Source organism: Sciurus vulgaris (genome assembly GCF_902686455.1).
Source record: "Sciurus vulgaris genome assembly, chromosome: 14".
Classification (NCBI taxonomy): Eukaryota; Metazoa; Chordata; class Mammalia; order Rodentia; family Sciuridae; genus Sciurus; species Sciurus vulgaris.
In genome coordinates, this window is record NC_136475.1 from 73199322 (window position 1) to 73224704 (window position 25383).

The following is a 25383-nucleotide window of genomic DNA, read 5'->3' on the forward strand; positions in this document are numbered from 1 at the left end:
ACATGGTTATAATTAGAAAGTAAGTCATGCCCAAAGAAACTTTTCCATCAAATTTAAATTCTGTCTTTAAATAGGTTCCTGATAGAGTTACATAAATTACATACATCTGGTATTTCCAGTTCAATAGCCAGTTCTGGAACAACTGCAGAGTCACTCAAAATCCCCACCAACATATTATTATAAACTTCTGATACCTGTCAGAAACCTCTCCCTGTCTTTACCATTCAAAGGTTTCTTTGCAGCTGCTGCTTCATCTTCAACAGTTGCCACATAATCCAGCAACCTGGACACCAGCATAACAACCCAACTGATCATTGGAATATCTAGCACTCCTAAACAGAGATGGGGGGAGGGTAAAAATTCAGGTGAATATAAGAGTCCTAATGAGGTCAGATAACATAAATGAAATAAAACATTTTAAAAGGCAGAACATATCATATCATTACTAATACACTAATATTTATAATAGTTCCCCAAGTCAGAAACCTGTAGCCATAAATCAAATAGAACATCAAATCTAATAAAGGACAGGTGTTTCGTGGTACGAAAGTTACGTCTGACCTGAATCCACCAATCAAATAATTTATCAAGTCGAATAACAAAGTATAAGGGACACAGGAAACTGAAATAAAACATTTGACTCAATTTATAATTCATATAATATACCAAACTATGTTCTAAAATTTTATCCCTAAAATAATTTTTATTTATAAAAACTCATCATTAACCAAAAGAACAATTGTACCTTTGTGAAGCTTAAACTTTTATAAGAGTTTGATTTTAGTGATGACAGTATTAAAAAAAAAAAATTACAACCATTTTAACCATTTTGAAGTTCAAAGATCAAATAATGAAAAGGTAACAGATTTCTAAAGTAATAATTATTTGGTAGTCAATCACAAGAGGATGACTCATTCCAGAAAGTCTACATTATAAAAATATTAAAAGTGTGCTGCAATGGATATTAAAATATTTCATAATAAATACCTTTAAAAAAGCATATTTATAGGAACCTTATATTTTTAATAACGATAGATACTTTATTTTAATACCTTCTGTCCTCCTATGCATGGGTAACTCTGGATGAAGAGGTGACAATAAATTATCCAAAAGATTAAGTAAGCTTTCCAATACTCCACTATTACTAAGTGATCTTTGACCAATACAGGAAAGTAGCATGAAAACCCTACAAAAGAGATAACAAAGAGAATACTCAGTGAGAACCAATATGATTGTTCCATTTAAAAAATAATTCACATTTCAATGTAATGGAATAATGATAGGCCAGCATGGTGGCCCATGCCTGTAATCCCAGCAATTTGGAAGGTTGAGGCAGGAGGATCAAGAGCCTGCCTCAGCAGATTAGGGAAGCACTTAGCAACTCAGGAAGACCCCGTCTCTAAATAAAATATAAAAATGGCTAGGGATGTGGTTCAAGGGCTATGCAACCCTGCATTCAATTCCTGGTACCAAAAAAAAAAGAATAATGACAGCACTTGCAATTAATTGTTCAATTTTAAAAATAATTTACAGTAAAATCTAAAAGAATACTAACAACATTTGTTTCTTAAAACCTATTTCATCAGCCAGGCACAATGGTGCATGCCTGTAATCTCAGGACCTCAGAGGCTGAGGCAATAGAATCACCAAGGTCAAGGCCAGCCTCAACAACTTACTGAGATTCTATCCCAAAATTAAAAAAAAAAAAAAAGGGTAAAAAAATAAATAAAATAAAATGGACAAAATACATAGCTCAATGGTAGAGTGCCCTCTGGTTCAATCTCCAATGAAGCAGAAAACAAGCAAAAACTTTCTAATTTAAACCTGGATATATATGTTAAAATGAGCTTTCTTCCTAGTTACTGGTTATATTTTATAACATTATTTATAAGAAATAAAACACTTAGAACCAGTTAACTTTATCTACTTTACGAAGTATCATAAGATGATAGGAAATACTTAGATCTATAAATGCCACAGGTTCAAGTGAGGAAAAAAAAAAAAAAACCAAGAGTGTAGTCTAGTTATATCACATATAATCTTCATTATACTATCTTACTAGTATCTTTCACTGGGTAATCCCAAAATCCTGACTAGACCTGCTTCCTTCTCTATACACCTGGTATCCACATAAATAAGCTTTCAAAATCTGACGAATGAAAGTCAGAATTACAAATCACTAAGAACAAATAAAACCAAACTTTTCTGACCTACCTATCCTGGGGAAAGATGAGAAGTTGTTCTGAATTGTACAATTCCTGAAGAACATTGGAAAGAAACTGACCCCACCATCTTTCACCACCACACAGTTGAACAAGCAGAAGACCAGTGTGTAACCGTATCTTTGGGGTTCCACTGATGCACAAGTGTTTAAAGAGCTCTTCACAGGCCTGGGCGTGAAATGTGCTCTGCAAAACTGCAGGAACAGAATGACCTATTATAAGAGAGAAAACAGCACAATTCCCTAATTAAGTAAATGGTGTAATATAAAAATCAGCATACCTATACATGCTTTCTTCTTTACTAGCAAACAGCAGAAAATTATATTCCATTTACTTTGCTATTTATTTACTCCTTATATGTAGAACTTTAATTCTTGAATATTTGGAGAGGAGAACAAATAGCACCTAAGTCAATTATATTTCTAGGCTTGCATTTGGGTTTACCAGACTGCTACACTGGGGCGGGGGGGGGGGGGGGTGTTGAGAGAGATAGAGTGTGAGTGTGTGTGTGTGTGTGTGTGTGTGTGTGTGTGTTTGTGTGTGGTGTATAATGTCAAAAAAGAAAAAAAAATAGTTCCTGGCTAGAAAACAACAGTTCTATATTAGATTAGCAATTTATGAAAATTTTTCACTATTGAATTTTTAAGTAATAATAGTTTGCCAGTAACTCAATGCATGTACAACAACAGAAACCAAAAAAACTCATCAAAAATTCAAATAAGAAAAATTAAATTAAGTGGGGTTGAGCATGTAGCTCAGTGGAAGAGCACTTGCCCAGCATATGCAAGGCCTTAGGTTCAATCCCCGGCACTGCAAAGCAAAAGCAATTTTAAAAGGGAGAAAACAAATGGGTGATTCTAAACATTTCATAAATACTCAAATTAAACATATTTCCTAAAACATGCAACAAAATTACATCAAAAATATTCCCAGCCTTTAAAATAAATGAGTCAAATACAAACCATTGGAAGAGTGAAGAAGGCTGAGCAAAGTGTCCAATAAATATCTGATGATAGTACGTAACTGTTCTGTGGAAGACATCTGAATTAAATCTTCTGGATTTGATGTTTCATTCAATGTCTTCCGACTTGCACCTATAGCTACTTTGAGCCTCTGCACTGCATTATGAGCCAAATTTAGTTGAAGCTGTAGTTGAATACAATCCTGATAAGCAGAAAAAACTCTACTATCTTCCTCGACTGCCTTGTCCGGTTTTCGCAAAAAGTACTGTGCATTGTTAGCACTGTTGAGAGGAGGAAGATCGATACTTTGCAAAAGAGTTTCCAGACGATGACAAGCTAAGTTATATCTATAAGTAAAAAATAAATGAACAAAATAATTCCTGGAATGTTTTCTTGATTTATACATGTACACAGTAAAAATTAAACCTCAAAAATATGTTAAAACACAACTATTAAGAACTACTCCATTGGTAAGTATGAAGAAATGGAGTCAATTATTTAATCACAATATTTTCATGGTTAATTTGAGTATTTCTGCAAAACGCTAATGTCCTGTTTCCTTTTGTTCTTTTCTATACACCTATAAAAAGACATTTTTTGGCAGAAATACAAGCAAGACATTACATAAAATATGCAGTTTGAATAAGATTACAGTATGTTTGCTATGTTCTCCTCACCTGCACTGTATATCCTCTTGTAAAGCAACCATCATTGCTAAATGTTGATCAATGTCTGGCTGGTTTGCAGATTCTCCCTCTCCCCTTAGAGGATCATGCATTAACTTAAGTTCACTTTCCCAAGGCAAGATATAGGTATGACCATAGTAAAATCCTAAAGGGATTTTGGCTCTGGCATTTGTACTTCCATAGCGTCCAATGACAGTTATCTAAAATGAAAAATTATAAAAAATACATGCACTTATCAATCAGTTTGAAGAGAGGGGGACTAAATATTTTAAAAGACACCAGGCAAATGACTATAATCCCAGCTACTCAGCAGGTAGAGGTAGGAGGATTGCAGTTTCAAGGCCAGTCAGGGAAACTTAGCAAAATCCTGTCTCAAAAGTAAAAATAAAAATAAAAATGGCTGGAGACATAGCTCAGTGGATAAGTCATTGCCTAGCGTATCACAAAAATAAACATACACACATGTACATAAATAAAAGATACAGTTATACTTTTTAACTATATGTCTTGGCATTTGTTAGAAAAGTGGAAAACATAAATTTACTATCTTTACCTTCATGAATCTGCACACAGGAGGTGGTATTAGGTCATGAAGAATTAGTGAATGAGTGCTTATATCAGTTGCCACTACCAATCGCCTTCCATCCACTTCTTCTCCTAACGTCCAAATGTCAATTGATAAGGAGGCCAAGTCTCCACAAGTAGGAATCAATACATCTGTCAAAAGTATAGGTCTTCCAAAATCCAAGGTCACAAATCTCCTGGCTCCTATGAAAGAACAGTAACACTCAAATAGTCTGAAGCATTCATCTTAACATATGAAATCAATTTAATAAAACTATAAACAAACAAAAGCAAACAAAAATAAGTAAAATTAGTTTCATTGTGTCTCATTAAAAAATTTTCTGAAGCCCCTATTTTAGTTTTGAACCCCCCCAAAATTATAAGAGTAAGATTTACTATGAAAGAAATCAACTGTACATATAACCTTGATTTAAAACACTGGAATTGGGCCTCAGGCTGCAGCTCTTCGGTAGAAACTAGTCTAGCAAGCACAAGACCCTTGGTTCTATCCCCACTACTGTAAATTAATCAATCAATAAAACAGTTTAAAAATTTAAATCAGCAATGTATTATATATGTTAATACTGTAACATTCCATTCTGCCTTCCTTTCAATCAATGGATGTTTTTTTTCCTTTAATTTCACAAAAAAAGATACCAAGATGTACAAAGCAACGTTAGTCTTCTTAAGCCTTGTTCAACTTCTTATGAGATGAATATTTTATTAAGTTTAATATGTAAAGTGAAAGTGTAGCTGGAATTATATGTAGTCAAACTCTTAAAAAGATGACTTGCCAAGGAAAACAGGCAGTTCATTTCAAACAATGTTTTCCTCCAATATACAGACATCACTGTCCCTTCAAGTCAATACCAGTTGAAGTAGATGAAGAAACAGTAGATTTGCATTTCTCATCTCATATAAGACAAGGACAAGTTTAATTAGTGAAATGGAAGGCAGATCCTTAATAATATAATGCATTTTCTTTTTCATTTTTTTTTTGGAAAGCTAAATAGATTTACCAGCTACATTTTACAATGAAGGAAAAGAAAGAACTAAAACATTTAGGAATGGTGTTTTTCTCAATGGAGCTCTTTTAAAAGAAAATGATCAATTACCAATACTTTCCCAAACATAAAAATTATTAAACAACAAAGAATACAGTTCTCCTATTCAAGGGGCTTATGGGCTATGGTCACTTGAATGGATAAAAAAACCAAACTGAAGTATAAGCAACTCCTCACATCTCCTAAGATTAAAGAAGAAAAAGCTTTCATTCTAAACATTATCAACACTAATGATGCTACCAAAAACAATCAGTTTGAAAAAAACACCATAAGACTTATTTTGAGACTTCAAACTCCAGCATCCAAAGAGGAAAAACCTGTTGCAATAAAGCAAATATGGCTTAATTATTCATATAATGAAAAGTGCTACAGTTAACACTCTTATCTCCCTGTCTTCCCTCTATTTTGCTAAGTTCTGCTGAAGTGCAGAACTAAAAATTGTATGATTATAAGTTAAAATTACTTATTTATTCGGAAATATGATCTAAAAGAACTATCCAGTTCTTACCATAAGTCTCCAGTATACAAACATAAGACAAGTTTAGATCAAATTTAAACAATCCAGAGACCATGAAGTATTTATTAACCTTACTTAGTATGGTAAGTAGCAGTTCTGTCACCTCTTCTCAAAAGACAGTTTCGCTAAAGAATGCTAGTTTTAGGAATATTCCTTGAAACGTAATTTCTAGAGTATGGTAACTGAAAATTACAATGGAGGCAGATATTTATGTCAATCATACTTCAACAAGCAAGAGTCTGGTATAGATCACACTCACTGTGCAAACAGAATTATCAGATCTACTCAACATCACTCTTCCATTGGTGAGCACACAGCTTGAACCTTTTATATAGTGGTTATTATTGGTCAAATGTACTTAACCAAGAGCAAATGTGATTTATTTGCAATGAAAAATCAAAATGGATAACAGTAAGTAACAAAAGGGCCAACAGAGTAGGCAGAAAAAATACTTCAAGAAAGTCAAAGATTACCTGAATGCATTCGCTCTATAATAATGGACTGGTGAGGTGGAGGTTGAAGAAAATGTGAAGCATGAGAAATTGCAAGGGCTAGACCAGAACCAAGTGGATTCTAGAAGAGAAAAAAGTATAACTCTATATTGACATTACTCTAGCTCTATAAAAACTATTAGCCATAATATTAACAAGTCTCATTTCCTGATGTATATTGTTATATTTTATTAAAGAAAATAATCTAATATATTGAGTTCATATAATAAAGTTTTGCCTTCTAAAGTTAAAAGTATACTTCCAAATATTTTTAAATGTCTAAGCCAACACCTATTTAAAACATGATTTACCATTCTGGACTTGTTGGAATTTTTGTTATGTGCAGCCAGATTGACTGTTGGGGGATCAATGACTGAGCCTGGGAAAAGCTGTGCAAGTTCGGCATTAATCACAACGGAAACTGCTTCATTGGGTGGAGTGAGTGGTGGAGTCATAAAAAGAGGTGTTGTTTTTGGAGTGGGTGGAATAACATCAGATGGATGAATGAAGAATCCAGGGGCAGCCACTGGGTTGGAAGGCACAGAGTTGTGAACAGGACCTACTGCTGAGGCTGCTGAGGCTGCTGCAGCTGCTGCAGCTGTTGTCTGATGTAACTTGGCTTCCAGCTTTGCTTTCTGTAAAAGAAGTAAAAGCAACACATATAGACTAATCCTGCCTACCTAAACTGTCGGAACTACTACATGGATATAAATTTATAAACATAAACATGATTAAGTAGATCCTAGTTACACAAACATGAATCAACACTGGTCTACATAAATGGAACACTGCTTTGTATATTTCTTAAAATACTGAATATAAAATTTCCTGTGTATCTGAGAACTAGAACTTTCTCAAAGTGAACATGAACAGCAAGCAGAACAATTAAATGTAAATTAAGGAAAGAAAGTTCTGCTCAAAACATTAACAGGAGGCTGATTCTCATGTGGACGAATCTGACACAATTTGTTACACGGAATTGTCACAGGCTGCATTTAGATCACAAACATCATTATTGTTGAAATTTTAAGTCATATTAATTTAAATGGTCTTTAAAATGTTGTTTTAGGTTCTCTTCTCTACAGAGTAACTGATAACTGTAATGTTTGATAGAGAGTGTTTAAACAACGTATTTTACTTAAACCAATTATATTCCCTCAAATATGTATTAAATAAAAGGCATTCATATAATTTTAACAAACTTAATGCTACAAAAAATTTACCTCAATTTTTTTGTTGAAAATTATTAGATCAGGATCAGGCAACCTACTTTTCGTTATGAAAATAATGGTCAATTTTAAAGTACTTTTCGGCTTTTGAAGTTTAGAGACAGCATGAACAAAAGCCAAATAGTCTCCAACCTGTTGCTGAAGCTTCAAAAGCTGCTGCTGTTTCTCTTGCAGCACCTGTAGCTGTTGCTCGGCTGAAGCCATTGCATGAGAGAGAGACTGCAAAGCTACCTGGGCTGCCGAACTCAGGGCTGTCGAGGCTTCCCCAACTGTCCCAGATGATAGTCCACCTACTGCAGGAGTAACCCCGAAGGAACTCACTGGCATAAGACAAGGGGAAAACAAAAACAAAGAGACCAGGATGAAGAAAAGTTTCACAGAGAAACAGTCACACTAAACTATAGTCAATTTTTTAAAAAGTATTCATTTTTTAAAAAGGGAGCATAAATGAGAAAATCTTAATGGCACAGGTACAGTATTGATAATATTGGTATTTAAATTCTAGTAAGTAGACCCAGGAATGATCACAAAGCAAAGAAAACTGAAGACAAATTACGTTTTAGTTTACAAATATCTTTGGTATAGAAGAACTTTATTTTATTAAAATGACCATTAAAAATGAGAGTAAGTCATATAACTTGAACATGAGATAAACTTAAAATTGCTTTATTAACTTTTCTCACAACAATGTACAACTTTCCACTTCCAAAAAAAACTCAAAAGCCTTCAATTTTAAGATCATTATTTAAAAAAACATGACAATTTCCTCATTTGAAAGCACCGTCTAAGAAGAGAACAGGCTTGCACAAAATACATAAATGTTTCCTAATATATGCTACACAAGAACACTCAAATAGAGTGTCCCACACACTGTCAAACCTAGTATACACTATTTACCGGTAAACTTTATCATCAATAAAGACTCTAGGAAATCTTACAAGTGAAGAAATTTCTTTGACTTTCTTTTTCAATGTGTATTCAAATGTATACTCAATATGAATTCAAAAACACATTACAAATGAACCTTTTTTCCATTCAATATTTATGAATAGTTTGAAAAAAGCTGAGATAAAAATTTAATTTCACAACTTGTCAGCATAAAACAAGAGGAAGAGGTCAAGTTTAATAATATTAGTAATACTTACATTGTAACAGATCTTATATAAAAAGATTTTTAGTTCTAGATGGACACAATACCTTTACTTAACCCAGTGCCTCACATGTGCTAGGGAAGCACTCTGCCACCTAGACATAACCCCAGGTCCCAACCCCAGCCCAATAACAGGACTTTACTAGAAAGTTACATTGGGTAAGGATAACTACTGTAATAAAAGAAAATTTTATTACACACACTTCCAAAAGACACACTTCCAATGAGTTACCACATTCAACAGATGAACAAACTAATGGGGTAGATGTCATGATTCATTTTTTAGCTGTTTAAGTGAAGAATGGATTGGGGAAGTTACCCTGTAAAGCTGAAAGTGGCAGAACTGAGATCTGAACCAAGGGCTATGTGAAGCCAAAACCAATGTCAAGAGCAAAGAACTTAACATAAACTAATTAAATCTCTGCAACAGCTAAGAAATAGGTATTAATTATACAAAGTATTAGTTTCTATTATAATATGTTTAGGTACTATTATAATCTCATTTTGTAAGTTATGAAACTATGGCTGAAGGAAGTTTCTACTGATAGTCAAAATTTTAATTTATAAGTGAAGATATTTATTTAAAACATCAACAGCATCATGTATTTCCCATACTCAAATAGTGTTGCAAATATCCAGAGTTACTTTAAACTAGTTGGAAAAACAGTACTCTCTTTTTGTTCATCAAAGACATCGCCAAATATATTATTAACTTTAAATGAAAGAAAGAACATTATCTGCCACAGTGTACACAAAACAAGACTGGCCATCATTTATTGATTGTCGAAGCTTGGTAATGGAAACATGGCTATTTTACTATTTTATTTCCATTATGGGTGACATTTTCCAAATTAAAGAGTTTCTAAAAATGCACATATAAAAACAAAAGGATTTAAGACAGTGCTCTACTGGTAGGGAGGAAAAACCTAGAAATCAACTAAGATTATGAAATTACTTACGATTTTTCCCTAAAATGTCCCTTCCATAAGTTTCTACTTACAATGATAGCAAAATTGCATGTATTACGCATAGATATTTAAATACTTACTATCATTTTTTTGTTTATCACTCCATAAAGTATATAAAAAAAGAAGGTATATACCAGTAAACGTACTTGCATCATCCCTTTCTATTCTGGTTCCATCACTAGTTGACACACAAGTAAAGTGCAGGGGTTCAACTTCTAGAAGTCCAGTGAGAGATGTGAAACTACCCTCAGCAGCTGTGCAACTACTGACCTTTCCATTTCCTAGTACAGAAAGAGAGAAGTCTTACAGTATGCGAAGATAATCTTGAGAAGGCAAATCAAATGAGTAATTAAAGTTCCAAACTTTATATAAATTAAAACATATATAAACATAAAACCCTTACACACCATGTACAAACAGAGAAACAACATGTATCCCATTTGTTTACAATAAAAATAAATAAATAAATAAAAAAGGAAAAAAAAAAAAAAAAACCCTTACACAGAGCTCACACAATGAATGTGGTATTAAGAAAGTTGACAAAAGGAGATACTAGATTGCTTGCCACAAAAGCAGAGTTGCATAAAAGCAATGTAGTAGCCATTCATAGTAATAAGAAACATTAGGGATATTTTTCTATCAGCACTGAAACGGATATTCAGCAAAAAGTGATTTACATGTTAATTACAGAAAAATAATAATACACCAGCTTCTGAAATTGGTTATGACACAATATGTTAAACATATGAGAATACAGTCTAAGTTGTCAACTAAGTGAAAAAAAGATTACAGAAACATTTCAAAATAAGAACAACACATATCTTGAGGCATCTGCTTTTTTTTTTTTTTTTTTGCGGTGCGCTGGGGATTGAACCCAGGGCCTTGTGCTTGTAAGGCAAGCAACTCTACCAACTGAGCTACATCCCCAGCCCAAGTATACTGCTTTCTATTCATAAAGATATTTAAAGTTTACATACGTAATTAAAATTAAAAATAGTGGTCCTAACTAGATGAACAAAGAAACCACAACAAGAAGACTAAAGGAGAAAGAATACAAAAGAGTTCACAATGACTATGTATGGCTCAGGAGAGCAAGTATTATTTTCACTGCTTTATGATTTTTGTAGACTACTAATCCTTAAAGCAGAATTATTCAAGAAACAAACATTTATTGCAAGTTCAGCATGGTATTGTGCACCTGTAATCCCAGCAACTGGAGAGGATGAGGCAGGAGGATCAGAAGTCTGAGGCTAGCCTCAGCAACTCTGTGAGACTGTCTCAAAATAAAATTACAAAGAGCTAGGTGGCACCAAAATAGACAGGTAGACCAATGGTACAGGATAGAAGACATGGAGATATAGCCACATAAATACACTTGTCTCACACTAGACAAAAGTGCCAAAAACTTACAATGGAGAAAAGATAGCCTCTTCAACAAATGGTGCTGGCAAAACTGGAAATCCATATACAGTAAAATGAAATTAATCCCCTATCTCTCACCCTGTACAAAACTCAACTCAAAATGGATCAAGGATCTAGGAATTAAGCCCAAGACCCTTCACCAAACAAGAAAAAGTGGCCCAAATCTCCATCATGTTGGCTTAGAACCAGACTTCCTTAACAAGACCCCCATAGTGCAAGAAATAAAAGCAAGAATCAACAAATGGGATAGATTCAAACTAGAAAGTTTTTTCTCAGCACAACCAATAATGTGAAAAGAGAGCCTACAGAGTGGGAGAAAATCTTTTCCACACACACTTCAAACAGAGCACTAATCTCCAAAGTTTATAAAGAACTTAAAAAACTTCACACCAAAAATACAAAGAACCCAATAAGTAAAGGGGCTAAGGAACTGGGCAGACACTTCACAGAACATATACAGGTGATCAACGAATATATGAAAAAGTGCTCATCATGCCTACTAATGAGAGAAATGCAAATTAAAACCACCCTAAGATTTCATCTAACTCCAATTAGAATGGCTATTATCAAGAAAAAGGGCTAAGGATATAGTTCAGTGGTAGATTGCCTTGGGGTTTAATTCCCAATACCATTAAAAAAATAAATAAATAAATAAAAAAGTTTACTGCACACAACCTCAGATAAGATGTAGCAGATCAATGAGTAAAAAGGGATAAGATGGCTCTTCATGAAACTTATATTCCATATTCGGGGTTACAAGGTATTTAGCCAATAGCTATACATTTAAAAGTTTAAATGTTTTCCTTAAGAAAAATTTTTAAAAAACTTAAAATGACTAAGTCAAGGGGAGATCAATTTTATTTAACAGGTAACAAAATGTTTCCCTGATGAATTAATGAGATTTGTGGGGAAAAAAATAATAGATCGCTATGTATTTATTCCCTTAGAGTAGAAGAGGCCAGGCAGAAGGATCATGAGTGAAAATTCCTACAATACAAAGAAACATGGAATCCCTGAGGAACTAAAAAAATACAGAGGAACAATTCTCAATGCTGATTCTTTACATATCTGTAAACTATTAAGAACTCGAAATGACTTTCACTTATATTGGCTGAATATATAATATTTACATTAGAAATTTTGAGATCAAGAAATTATAATTCAGTTGATAATAAATCCATTCAACACTCTTAAAAGAAATAGAATGTTTTGATTTTAAAAATAATCATTTTTTTAATGATCATTTTCTAAAACAATTAAATGTCAATCTCTTTATAATCTGGCTAATCGGAGACTAGTTGGATTCTCCCATCTGCTTCATTATTCAATGTGAAGGTGTATGTCATTTGGATAGAATCTGAAAAAATCTGGTCCAACACAAATTTGTAGCTGAAAAAGGAGTATATTAATAGCCTTGTATATGAAAATGTCTGAGAGGTAGCAGTTTTCCTAAAAATTAGTTATGATGTGGTATCTGAACACTTAACCATGAACTACTTGGTTTTTTAATATACATATATTTTTTCAATGTTAATGGATCTTTATTTATTTATATGTGGTGCTGAGAATCAAACCCTGAACCTCACACGTTAGGCAAATGCTCTATAACTGGGTCCCAACTCCAGCCCCTGAACCATGAACTTCTGAAACTGTTTCATTAAAATCAACTGTGCAGTAGTACATGCCTATAATCCCAGGGGCTCAGGAAAATGAGGCAGGAGGATCACAAGTTCAAAGCCAGCCTCAGCAACTTAGTGAAAGTCATAAGCAAGATCCTATCTCTAAAATAAAATATAATAAAGGGCTGAGGATATGGCTCAGTGGTTAGGAGCCCCTGGATTCAAACCCTGTTACCCCCCCCCAAAAAAAAAAAAAAAAAAAAATTCAACTGGTATACTGCATACTTTAAGGAATCTTTTACCTATATACAATAATGAAATATCACATGCAAGGATTATTTGGGAAATAATGACTTAAGATTATATACAAATCTTTGAAGTGCTAACATTTATTTTATAATACTAGAAAGTAATACTAACATCATTATATCCCATCAGTAAAGACTTTATGTGTTGACTGCTATCTAGCTCACTGTGGAAGATACATGTTTTCCAAAAATCCTAATTTTTACCTTAAAAGTTCTATGTATAAGATTGGCAAGAAATAATTTTTCCCCAAAGTGACAAGCTACTTTCAATCATTTTTTATAAAATATCTACCAAATAATCCAGTCTGGATGAACATGGTTTGCCTATCAACCTTGCTTGCAAATAAGCAATTGGTTCAATTTAAAACTCAAACAACTGCACAAATTAGTACTTTGGTACAGAGAAGTGCTTTGTGTATATTTCCCATTTCATCAGCAAATATTTTAAAAAAATATAATCATGAGTTCAAAACTTAACAGGTTATTTTATTTATTGTGTGTATTCATAAATCAATGTGGCTTATTTTTATTTCAAGTGTATAGTGAAAACAAGCATTTGCACAATTAATACAAATGTTATATAGTAAAAAGGCAAATAACATTGTACTATTATTACAGAAAATAATTCTAATCCCTAGAACCCCTTTTAGGATGTTAGGAACCCTAAGGGGGTCTATGGGACATATTCTCAGGATTAAAGGGGCCAATGGCAAATAATTATATGTAAGGGAAAGAAAGCCAAGTTATATAAGTTTTTTTATATGCTGTATTAGAGATGAACTTCAGAGTTTAAGGACAGAGATTAAGCAATTGGGTTTGCATTCAGAAAAGACTGCACTCATTGCAATGTAGAGAATGTATTGAAGTAAGTCAAAATGCATGAAGGAAGACCAGTTCAAAAGCTATTACTGCAGTCCAGGTTCAGGATGAATATACTATGGACTGTAATCCTATCAATCATGATAGGTAAGGCAGTAAAGAGAACCGAAATACACATTGCTCGAAAAATAGGTAGGACCTGCTAACAGTCTCAATGTTGAAGATAAGAAAGAGGTTATCAAGAAAGACAATCTGTCTTGGGTCACTAAGGACATTAGTTGAGAAAAGGAGGGCAGGTGAAGTTCAAATGATGAAGAAAGATGAGGAGACATTTATGTGGAGATACATCATCATTTCTAAGTCTCCTCTTCTGGGTATTCTTTACTGAGTATGGCTGTACTGTAAACTTACTGAGAGCATGACTGAGCCTATGGTCTTCACCATATAGTCTTACCATAAGGGATCTCCTCTTCATTGAAATTTTAACCTATCCTCCAAGTTCCAACTGTAATTAGCAATGGCCGAATTGATTTCTCACTTGGATAGAGAATGCGGATGATGATGAGATAGGCATAAGGTAATCATAGCCTAAGTCATCAAACAGAGGTGATAACATAAATACTTAGGGCAATATAATTCCTTAAAAAACAAAATGACTGCCAGGTGCAATAGTGCATGCTTGTAATCCCAGTAACTCCGGAAGGTAAAGCAGGAGGATTACAAGTTTCAGGCCAGTGTGGGCAATTTAGCACCCCAAAATTAAGGGGCACAAGGGTGCAGTGGGGAGACTGGGGAGGTAGCTCAGCAACAGAGTGCCCTGGGTTCAATTTGCAGTATCAAGGACAAAAAAGGAAAAGAAACAAAACTGGCAGACTAGTGTGTATAGTATAATCGCTTCCTTTAAAAATTTTAACAAATGTGTGTAGGAAATAAGTCCACATAGCCAAACATCTAGTAAACAACAATATACTGGAGGGTTAAAAGGCTGTAGTTGAGAAATTTCACATTTTATTTATATTTCTACATGTGATTTTTCTATTTTCCGTTTCCACAATTAATAATTTAATTGCAATAAACAAAACTAAGATGACCTCCCAAAATTTACTTATATTTAATGTGACAATTATCTTAATGTTTTATTAACGACAGTTTATTAACAACAAATAGAGTAAGTGCATTGCATGGAAAAAGATTAAAAAATTACATGGTCACTGCTTCATCTATGAAAATAAATGCCACGTTCCAGCACCTGAAAATTTTATATAACTTTACACAAACGTAAAAGTAGATTCTTCAGAAATACATAGAATACATGTATTATCTACAAAGCTTAAGTTAGGATAGTGACACCAAATGTAAGAAAATTTTTTTTTCTGCATTCTTACTTATTACAGTAAGTATATCTTAATTTTATATTTCTAAAATGATGCTAATTGACATTATAGACAGCAAAGGAACAGCAAATAAAATTCTCAAGGTTACAACACATAAATCAAATTTAAATATAAGTATGAACATTAAAATTGTGTTGTCATACAAGTAAAAACAAAAACAAAGAAATAAAATCACAACTCCTTCAATGCTGATATATAGCTAAATATATTAGGTAACATTAATATACATCTAAGGTTCCCTTAGGGAAAATGCTCAGATCAGAAGTGTTTCAAATTTTGGAGCTTTTTGGATTTGGGAATACAAAATTTCCAAGATGAATATAATTTTAGAGCATTTCAGATTTTGGATTTTTGGATTAGGGACATTCAACCTTCACTGATTTTGTGTGTGGGGGGGGTTGTTTTCTTTGAGAGGGGAAGGGGAAAAGCAAGAAATTATTGCAATTTTACTGATTCACAGATGCTAAGTTCTTAAGAATTTTAGTGTTCTAAAGACAAAGCATAATAACTACCATGTATTAAGTCAGATGGCAACTTAAACCCAAGATACAACATTTTAGAAATTCTTTTAATAAAGAAGTCACTACCTGAAAGGACATCTGATAAATCAATTTCATCTGATTGGACACCAATGCTGCTGTTGTACACATTTTTACAAGAGGAGCCACTCATCTCCAAATCAAAAAGGACTGGATCAAATGGTGAGCTATATAATCCATATCTGGGGGGGGGAAAAGTACAAACAATTTTCCTGTCAACCATTTAATTAAGAAATTACCTATTTACTTTGTTTATAACAACAGTCTGAAGTATTAAGCAGAGGGAGCAACTAACCAGATTTAACTAATCCACTGAATCCTAATTCTGTTCTCTGAAACCTACACTCCTAAAGACATTGTCCAGAGACTCAGGATATGATTCAATAATTTGGCAGCTAATGTAATAAGGCCATCACTTGCAGAGGAAGGCAGGGAAGAACTATCAGATACTCTTTTATACCCTTTAATCACTATGATGAGTAGAGAGTATAAAGGCATTATAGAAAGTTTCATCAAAATGATTTCTAATCTCAAAAAGATTAGATAATTTGCTACAAATGAAGGAATACCTTTACTTCAGAAACTGAAGATCAGGAAAGAATTCAAATCTAACCTTTGGAATTTCTTAATTCACTATGTTGAAGTTCTGGAAACATAAATAGTAAATGGAAAAATTCTAGTTAAGGATAACAAATTATTTTACAAAAAAAATCTATCAAGTTGTAAAAATAGAAAAACAGATCACTTTAAATGCTTTTGCTGTTAGCAAGGCATTCCAATAAGCATTAAATACAATAAGCCCTCTGAATCTGCAAGAAATCTCAATTTCAGAGAAGGGGGGAAACCTTAGGCTATTATCATTTGAAAAATGATAAACCATAAATTAAACCTATTTTGCCAGAAAATAGCATCTGAAGCATATATATTATGTAACAATTCTATGCAAAGGTAGAATCATTCCTAGAAAGAATCCTTATTAAGCATTCTATATTAAAATACCTTGTTTGAAGTAAAGCTTCCATTGGTGTCAGCCTGTCCTGTAACTGTCTGGACACAGCAGTAAGTAGAGATGCACAAGCTGTACTGCACCCAGCTAAATCTTCATCTTTAACATAATTCAGCAGAACAAAATACCAATAGACAGAACCTGAAAACAATAACAATGACATGTTTCTTTTTTCTCCTTTTTTTCTCTAACAGAACTTCAGGTTACATATTCATCAGTATACCTCCTTTTGCTAGAATGATACCTCCTTTTTCTGGAAAGAAAATCTTTAAGGACAATTTGCAAAGAAAAATGAACTCTTTGAATAGATCAAAGAGAAAAGAGAGACAAAATTAACCCCCACACCATGGCCCAATATGTGGCACAGTTCTACACTAAGAATATTTTTAGAATAATATTATGTCAACCTAGGCACTTAGGATTACAATGTGATATGACTCAGAGGTGCATTTCAGAATAGCTGGATAACTGGAGACTATAGGTCCTCTAAGCCAACCTTCCTAAAATGTTGCTTCTTCATACAAAAATCTTTAAAACCACTGAATAGCAATTAGCTTCAGACAGCACACTTTAACAAGTGAATGGAACATAGTTATTCTGCACTTCCAATTAGATACAGACCAAGTGGTTTAAAAAATGTCCAAGGTACATTTTAACATTCTTTTATAAATTTTTAGATGACTAAGTATACATGAGAATTTAAGCATCCTACCTCTACTGACCTCAAGACACTATCTTTGTTTTTTTCCCCAATACTAGGGATTGAACCCAGGGCGATTAACCAATAAACCACATCTCCCCTCTCCATCCCCCCTTTGTGTTGAGACAGGGTTTCATTAAGTTGCTTAGGGTCTCTCTAAATTAATGAGGCTGGCCTTAAACTTGCAATCCTTCTGCCTCAGGCTCCAAATCGCACCACCACGCCTGGCTCAAGACACTTTAAAAGAAGTACAGAAAAATGTATAAATTGAAATGAAATGGTATTTATTGTTCAACTAACCTTTTCCTTGGAATAGTATTAAAACAGAGTATATGCCCACCCAACCACAAGTTATCAATGCCTAAAAAAGACAGATAAGATAAAGGGAAAAAAGGGAATAATACAGATAAAACAATTACTAAGATAGTCCCTCTGATTATAGCTATCTGTGGTTAAACTAATTTTACATACCACCAGTTGCTGCTGCTGGCAAAAATGACATATTATCAAGTAAAGCCTTCAACAGAACAGATCCAAATCCTGGTTGACATGGGTCACATTTGCCATTACTGAAAATTTTTAAAAAGAAGAATTTTAAAGACAATATTCATGGTTTAAAATCAACCCTAAATCTAGAATAGTATTTAAAGATCTTTAAAATTATTCATCCGGATTAGAAGAAAAACCTGCCTTACACCCTACAAACATACAGCAAGATAGCAAGGACGGATTATACTCAGGGTCTCTGAAACAATTTTCTTACGTATTAAACCACTACCTTTACTAAAGTGGGCTAACAAGCAAGTACAGTTGATAATGCCCATTAGTTTAAGCTTCCGGATTTACAATAACTGATCTGCACAATGTCTTAAAAAAAAAAAAAAAAAAAACATAAAACAAAAATTTCGAGTAAGACTGGTATATGAAAAGGAACAGACTACAGGTGAAGGAAAAAAGACAACCAGGAAGAATTAGGAGTAAAAATGAGAGAAATGTTCCTCTTATTAAATTCTCCCAACCACTACTAATAACAATGAAGGTTAGCAGATTTCTTCATTAATAGACTTATTTAAACACAGCAATTTGCCCTAAGAACCTAAAATTCTTTCTAAGGGTATCAAACCTCATCATCAAAATGCATTCTACTGTAATGTATAACTAATTAGAACAAATTTTTTAAAATGTTTAAAGAACAAAAAAAATAATAATTTTTTAATAAATAATAAACCTCATCAACTTTGAAGTTCTAGGTCATACATACACTCACTGAAGATCAAATTACAATACAGACAAGGTATCAGTCACCAAAGTGCAAGTGCACCTATAAGTATGTTTTCAACTTAAAAATACAGCAAACTAAAAACAAAAACAAAAAAACACCAACCTAATGCACAAAGCTAGAAATCGGGCACACTTATGAGCTATACTTCGTCCTGCCTCAAAGAAGCAAACGCGTACAATGTCTGAAAGACATTTTCGTGTTTTTGAAAGTAGGCTCTCATTTCCTTCCTTTGAGCTGCAAAACAATAGCAGACATTTAGACTCATCCTGAATGCTGAATCAAAACATACAAAGGGGAATCATCAATGGTAAACAAAATCATAATTATTAACCTTCCTGGTCCATTTGAATGCACTCCAGCTAACCAACAGAGAGTATCCAACACAAGGCTCTGGGCGTGTTCGGTGATTTGGCTATCACTGGCTTTTCTGCAAAGGGTGTTTAGAAGTTTCTCATGAAATTCAGAAAACTGTAACATAGCACATCGTTGCACTCTAAGAGAAAGAAAAAAATATATTACCAAAAAATATATTAACAACAAAATAGAACAATTAAACTAAAGCAATGATGTGTTTGTTGGTCATGTAATGTTCCCCTTTATTTACCTATCTTTGCAGTATTGGTGATTGAAACCCAGGATCTCACATATGCCAGCCCTTTCTATTTTATTTTGAGACAAGGTTTTGGCTAAGTTGACCAGGCTGCTCCAAACTTGTGAACCTCTTGCCTCAACCTGTTGAGTAGCTGCAATTATACGTATGCACCACTGTACCCAGCATTAGGTTTCATTTTAAATCATGACTATCAGAATTAAAAAAGAAAAAAGGGGCTGGGGAGATAGCTCAGCTGGTAGAGTGCTTGCCTCGCAAGCATAAGGCCCTGAGTTCGATCCCCAGTACTGCAAAAAAAAATTGGGGGATTGGGATGTGGAACAGTGGTAAAATACTTGCCTAGCATGTGTAAGATCCTGTTTCTGATCTCCATCACTAGGAGAGGTGGGGGAATTTTAAATTAGCATATATATATGTATACATATATGTACTTTTATAAATAGTTTTAAAAGAAATATAGATTACAATAATGTCATATAATATGACAAAAGAACGAGCATAAATTCAAATCAAGTTCATTTCCTTCCTCATCTATTCCTGGTACATAACAAACACTGTATAGTGCTGGGTATATAGCTCAGTTGGTAAAGTGCTTGCCTCGCAAGCACAAGGCCCTAGGTTCAATCCTAAGCACCGAAAAAAAAAAAAAAAAAAACAAAAAAACAACAACAACTGTATAGACACCAGAGATAAAAGAATGAAGTAAAAATACAACTATGCTAGCACTGAGATTATCAGTTTTTTGGTTTTTGTTTTTTGGGTTTTTTTTTTTTGTGTGTGTGTGGTGTGGTTTTTAAATTTTTTTTAGTTCTAGATAGACACAATACCTTTATTTTATTTATTTATTTTTATGTGATACTGAGGATCGAACCCAGTGCCTTGGATGTGCTAGGCCAGTGCTCTACCACTGAGCCACAACTCCAGCCCCTGAGATTATCACTTCTTAACAGAATTGAAAACAAAACAAAATTTTCAGGTAAAAGTCAGATTTTCAAATTTGTGTATGTATTATGATTTTTACTTTTATTCATTTGAGAATAGCAGAATAAAATGACATTACCTTTCCTTAGAAATTGAAGTTTTCTTAAATCTTCGAATAGTAACTGAAACCTCTTGAAGTAAATCACAGCCTCGAAGATTTTCAGATTTGCGGGTGCTGCCTGCATTTTCATTCTTAACGTTAGAAGATTTTTCCTAAATACGTAAAATCAGATAATTGAAACAAACAAATGAAATTTTAAAATTGTACCAAGCTATGAAACAAAGGAAAATAACTGACCATCAAAAATCATAAATCTCAAATTAAAATAATAGCTTCTGCTCTCGTGTTTGGTAAACAAATTTTCAGTAATCAACAGGAAAAATAACAACAAAGTCACTATTTTAAAAGTCCAGTGATTAAAGATTATAAAAACCAAAGTTCTGAATCCATTCCTAGCTGTAGCACTTTAGAAGCTATTTGAGATATGCCAGTTTCCCAACTGCTAAGGTTCACTCACTTTCAAATATAAGATAATGGCGACAGCAGCATCTGCTCTGCCTACCTAAGAGTTATTTGGGGGATTAAATCACATAAATATATAGAAGTCCTTGAAAAATAGGAAAACCTACACAAATATAAGATGATCAATGTGACTGATATTGCTACTATTATTGCTTATAAGTAATGACAGAAACAAGAGCTCAGGAAAATCGAGTATCAGACAATTATTAAGAGACTGCATGATACACAGTTGATTGTAGAAAATAAACCATAAAGATTAAGACATACCTCTAAAATTATTACACAACTTCTGATCTGACATTCTCTCAAATTCTTATCAAAAAATAAATAAAAAGTGTTGAGTTACTAATAGAGGACATATTAGGGTAAAACTCTAACTAAATAAATATTATGCTCTAAAAAACTGTAAAGGGAAAGAAATACCTGCTAATAATTACTCCCTACTGAGGATACTTTATAAAAGGCAATTTGCTTTGTGCTAATTCAAAACATTTTCTTCTTAATTATATTTCTTTAAGTCATTGAAAAAAAGAAGTACAAACTAACCAAGCATCAAGTAAAACATCAATGCATGGTCATACTACTTCCCATAGTGTGTCAAATCTCATCCACAACGTTCACAACAGCGTTGTTGTTTAAAATGATAGTTTCCTACCTTGCCAGCTGCAACTTTTGCCAAAAGTGAAGCAAGTGAATAACCTTTGTTACTCTGATGTTTCAAGGATGGAAGTCTTACTACAGGACGTATACCACCATTACAAATTTCATCTGTTGCTCTTTCATTCACTGCTTTGACATGGATTAAAAATGAACGATATTTTCCTCCTGCCATACCTAGAGGAGTGGTACAGAACAGAATAAATTACTGAATCACCAAAAAAATTAAACTGCCTTTCATCTGACAGAACAGGCTAAATAACAAATAATACCAATAGAAAAATCCATATTATACTGTTTGAGTATATGGTTGAACAATCTTCATATGTTGGTAGCAAAAAACACTAAAATTCATATGAATAGCATAAGATGGACAATTTTGACCATTATAAACATTAGCATGGTTTTCCCCCCATGGCATTAATTATTTTAATATTAGTAATTCTGTGGACTACAGAAAAATACAAAGAAAATAAAAATGTCCTTAAAGTGTTGCCCACTGATAATTATGGTATCCATTATGTGTATCCACTAGTTTTCTTATACATACTCATGCATACACAAATATATTTGCATGTGCACATACACATAGCATTATAGCATAAACAATAAAACAATTTAAAAAAAATAATTAAAAAAAAAAAGTTTTGGAGTTACTACCTGGGCTTGGATAATGGCTCTTCAATTTATTAGGCAAACAACTCTCTGGTTCAGTTTCTTCAAATGTAAAATGACACTAATACTTGAGACTTAACTAAAACTCATAACAATGCCTGTCCCAAAGCAAACACTCAATAAATGGTTACTATTCCTGGGATGTGTTCTATCTTGTTTTATACAGATTGAGATCATAGTATATTTTATATATTTTTATATATATCTCATATATATGTGTGTTTATATATAAATATATATTTTGTAGAAATATCTTCATATTAATATACCTGCTAAGCAAACAACCAGCAATAGCAGGTATTAAATCTTCATGACCGCAAAGCTACCTTTATCGTTTCCTACTTTACCTACCAGCCTATAAACTTGCACTACAGTGTTACCTTTTGGTTTTTTGGCCTAAGCAACTGAGACTAAAGGTACATGCCACAGTGCCCAGCTGATGTCACACTCTTCCTATTGCTGCACTACTTGAAGTTTGGTATCTGATGTGACTCTCCTTTCTCAACATTCTGTTTCAAACTTCGTTCGTCCAATTCACCCTTTTACTCTTTCACAAAAATTTAGAAATCTTATTCTCTAGTTCCAAAAATTTTGGAGATTTGATAAGAAAAACAATAAACCATAATAAATTCTCAGAAAATTATATTACTGAAGGCTTCCAGAAACATGCATGTAATTTCATCCTTCATTTTATCAAAACCAATACTTTTATTCGTCAAAGAAGCACAATAAAACTTATATATAACAGTAGTACCCCTTATCTGTGGGGCATATGATTCACGACCTCTAGTAGATGCCTGAAACTGTGGACAATACTGAGCTCCATGTACCATTTATTTTTTTCTCCTATGCATATAAAACTGTGATAAAGTTTATGTCTTTTCTATCTTAACTTCTCGCTCATCTGTGGCTACAATGTTTGCAGTTTGAAGTACAAGAGCAAAACCAGCAAGAATATGTTTTTTTCCTTCTTCAACAATTTCATGGATGGAAGATTCATTCTTACCATGGATTTTAACAACCTCAGCGTATGATGTTTTACTTTCCTTAAGTCAAAAACTTTCATCATTTCACTTAAAGGAAAACACTTTCAGACTTCTCTTTTACATCCCCAAATTGTCAGTACCACTATTCTGGGGCTTTTGGGACATTATTAGGTAACATAAGGGTTACTTGAACACAAGCAAGGCCTGTGATACTGCAAAAGTTGTTCTGATATTCATCAAGATGATTGTGATAACTAAGTTGACTTTAACAGGTAGGTAGAAGGTACCATGTGGATTAGGTGGACAAAGGGCAAGATGGCATAGAACTGCTTAAGTTTCATCATGCTATTCAGAATAGTGTACTATTTGGGGGTGGGGGAGGGAGGGTGGGCACTGAGCCACATTCCCATCCTTTTTAAATTCTATTTAGAAACAGGGTCTTGTTGAGTTGCTTAGAGACTTGCTAAGTTGCTGGGGCCTGCCTTGAACTCACCATACTCCTGCCTCAGCCTCCCTGCTGGGATTACAGGCAAGTGCCACCACACCCAGCCTACAGTCATTTGTGCTTTGCAAAGACCACTAAGACCTCCATGACACAAAAGTTAGCATCAGAAGTTTCAAATAACCACTGTCACTTCAGAAAGGAAATTACCTAAGATACAGAAGGCTGATAGAATTTCTAATGAAAGTTACAAATAAAACAGTCTCACATTGATCAGATCAGCTTATCTTAAAATCTATTTGATAAGTGTGGTATTATTCATTCTGCTTTTATAAAATGTATTACTTCACCTTTAACAAGTTTAGGGCTTGTTAATGTCAACATCCCAGCATGCCCCGACAGATCAAGGCCACTAGCAAGCCATACTGGCCCACACAGAATGTCTTCTTTATGATCCTCTAAAAATGGACACAATCTAAGACCTAAAAAGAAAAATAGATTTTCTTAGTTTGTTAATTAAAAGGTAATAAGCAAATATCTATCCCATTTGCATGTAATACTACCACACAAAATATCACACTAAGAGAGTATTTAATAAATCATTGCCACGCTAAGGAGCTATAATCAATTTTCTAATATATGTTGTTTTCCATTCCCATATTATTTTTCATTTCATCTTGATTTTCAAAAAAAAAAAAAACAAGAATTATAGAGCCATGAGTTGATTTCAAATCCCAAGGTATTAAAAAACAAGAATGCAAGTATTAGCACAGCTGTGTTCACAAAGATGAGCTGAAAGTTAAAGCACATTGCCAAAGCAGAATCATAGGGTATTTGTTAATCATGTTCTTAAAACCAAGTTTTTGCAAGCCGTAAGGAAATCTTTGCCCAACACGATGCATTCGGTTCACTACTCCTTTTACTGTCATGGACAACAGCTCTATAATTTAACTCACACTGTGATTCCTCTACATCCATGTGCTGCATTTCTTCATTCAAATCAACCAGGGACGGTTTCCCATTTTGTTCCACTTCAATGTTAAGAGCTGGAGACAAAGGAAAGGTGATCTGCCTATCTACTGCTGTTTCTAGAGGATAAAAATATTAGTAAACTTAATTTTGCTTAATATCAATGATTTCTGTGCCTAAAAATCTGAAGTTTTTTGTTAAGTTGGGAAATTCTGTGATTTTCACCACAGATGCCATAAAATGGTTGTCAGAAGGGGGAGAAAATTAGATTCAGTTAACTATTTTATATGCTCTTCTCTATTCTATAAAAATATTCACCTGAAGAAATAACTTCCTGGCAACTAAATTAAAAGTTCTTACTGTTGGCTGGACAGTATAAGTACCTGTGGAATTTTTAAAGTATCCATGCCTGAGTTCTAAACCCAATAAAAAACTTTGTGAAGATTCAAAAGAAAACACACACACACACACACACACATACATACAAGAATTCACATAAATACACAAACACATACATGTATACGTATTTTTTACAAGAGAAAAATTTTTTCAAATTTCAATGTTTGAGCCCCTAATGTTAAGCAGTCATTTTACCCTG

The 25383-nt window shown here is 33.5% G+C and overlaps 1 protein-coding gene across 1 annotated transcript in view; it reads right to left on the reverse strand.

Moving 5' to 3' along the window:
- BIRC6 (baculoviral IAP repeat containing 6) overlaps positions 1 to 25383 on the reverse strand; it is a 213402-nt gene that overhangs the window by 116322 nt on the left and 71697 nt on the right. The window contains 19 exon segments of the mRNA XM_079109988.1: positions 222 to 332; positions 1053 to 1186; positions 2215 to 2434; positions 3185 to 3531; positions 3862 to 4070; positions 4424 to 4638; positions 6489 to 6588; positions 6818 to 7141; positions 7868 to 8055; positions 10000 to 10134; positions 16003 to 16136; positions 16954 to 17101; positions 18132 to 18229; positions 19045 to 19176; positions 19274 to 19435; positions 20613 to 20746; positions 21712 to 21890; positions 24167 to 24298; positions 24773 to 24862. Of these exon segments, the coding sequence (XP_078966114.1) occupies positions 222 to 332; positions 1053 to 1186; positions 2215 to 2434; positions 3185 to 3531; positions 3862 to 4070; positions 4424 to 4638; positions 6489 to 6588; positions 6818 to 7141; positions 7868 to 8055; positions 10000 to 10134; positions 16003 to 16136; positions 16954 to 17101; positions 18132 to 18229; positions 19045 to 19176; positions 19274 to 19435; positions 20613 to 20746; positions 21712 to 21890; positions 24167 to 24298; positions 24773 to 24862 (3192 nt within the window).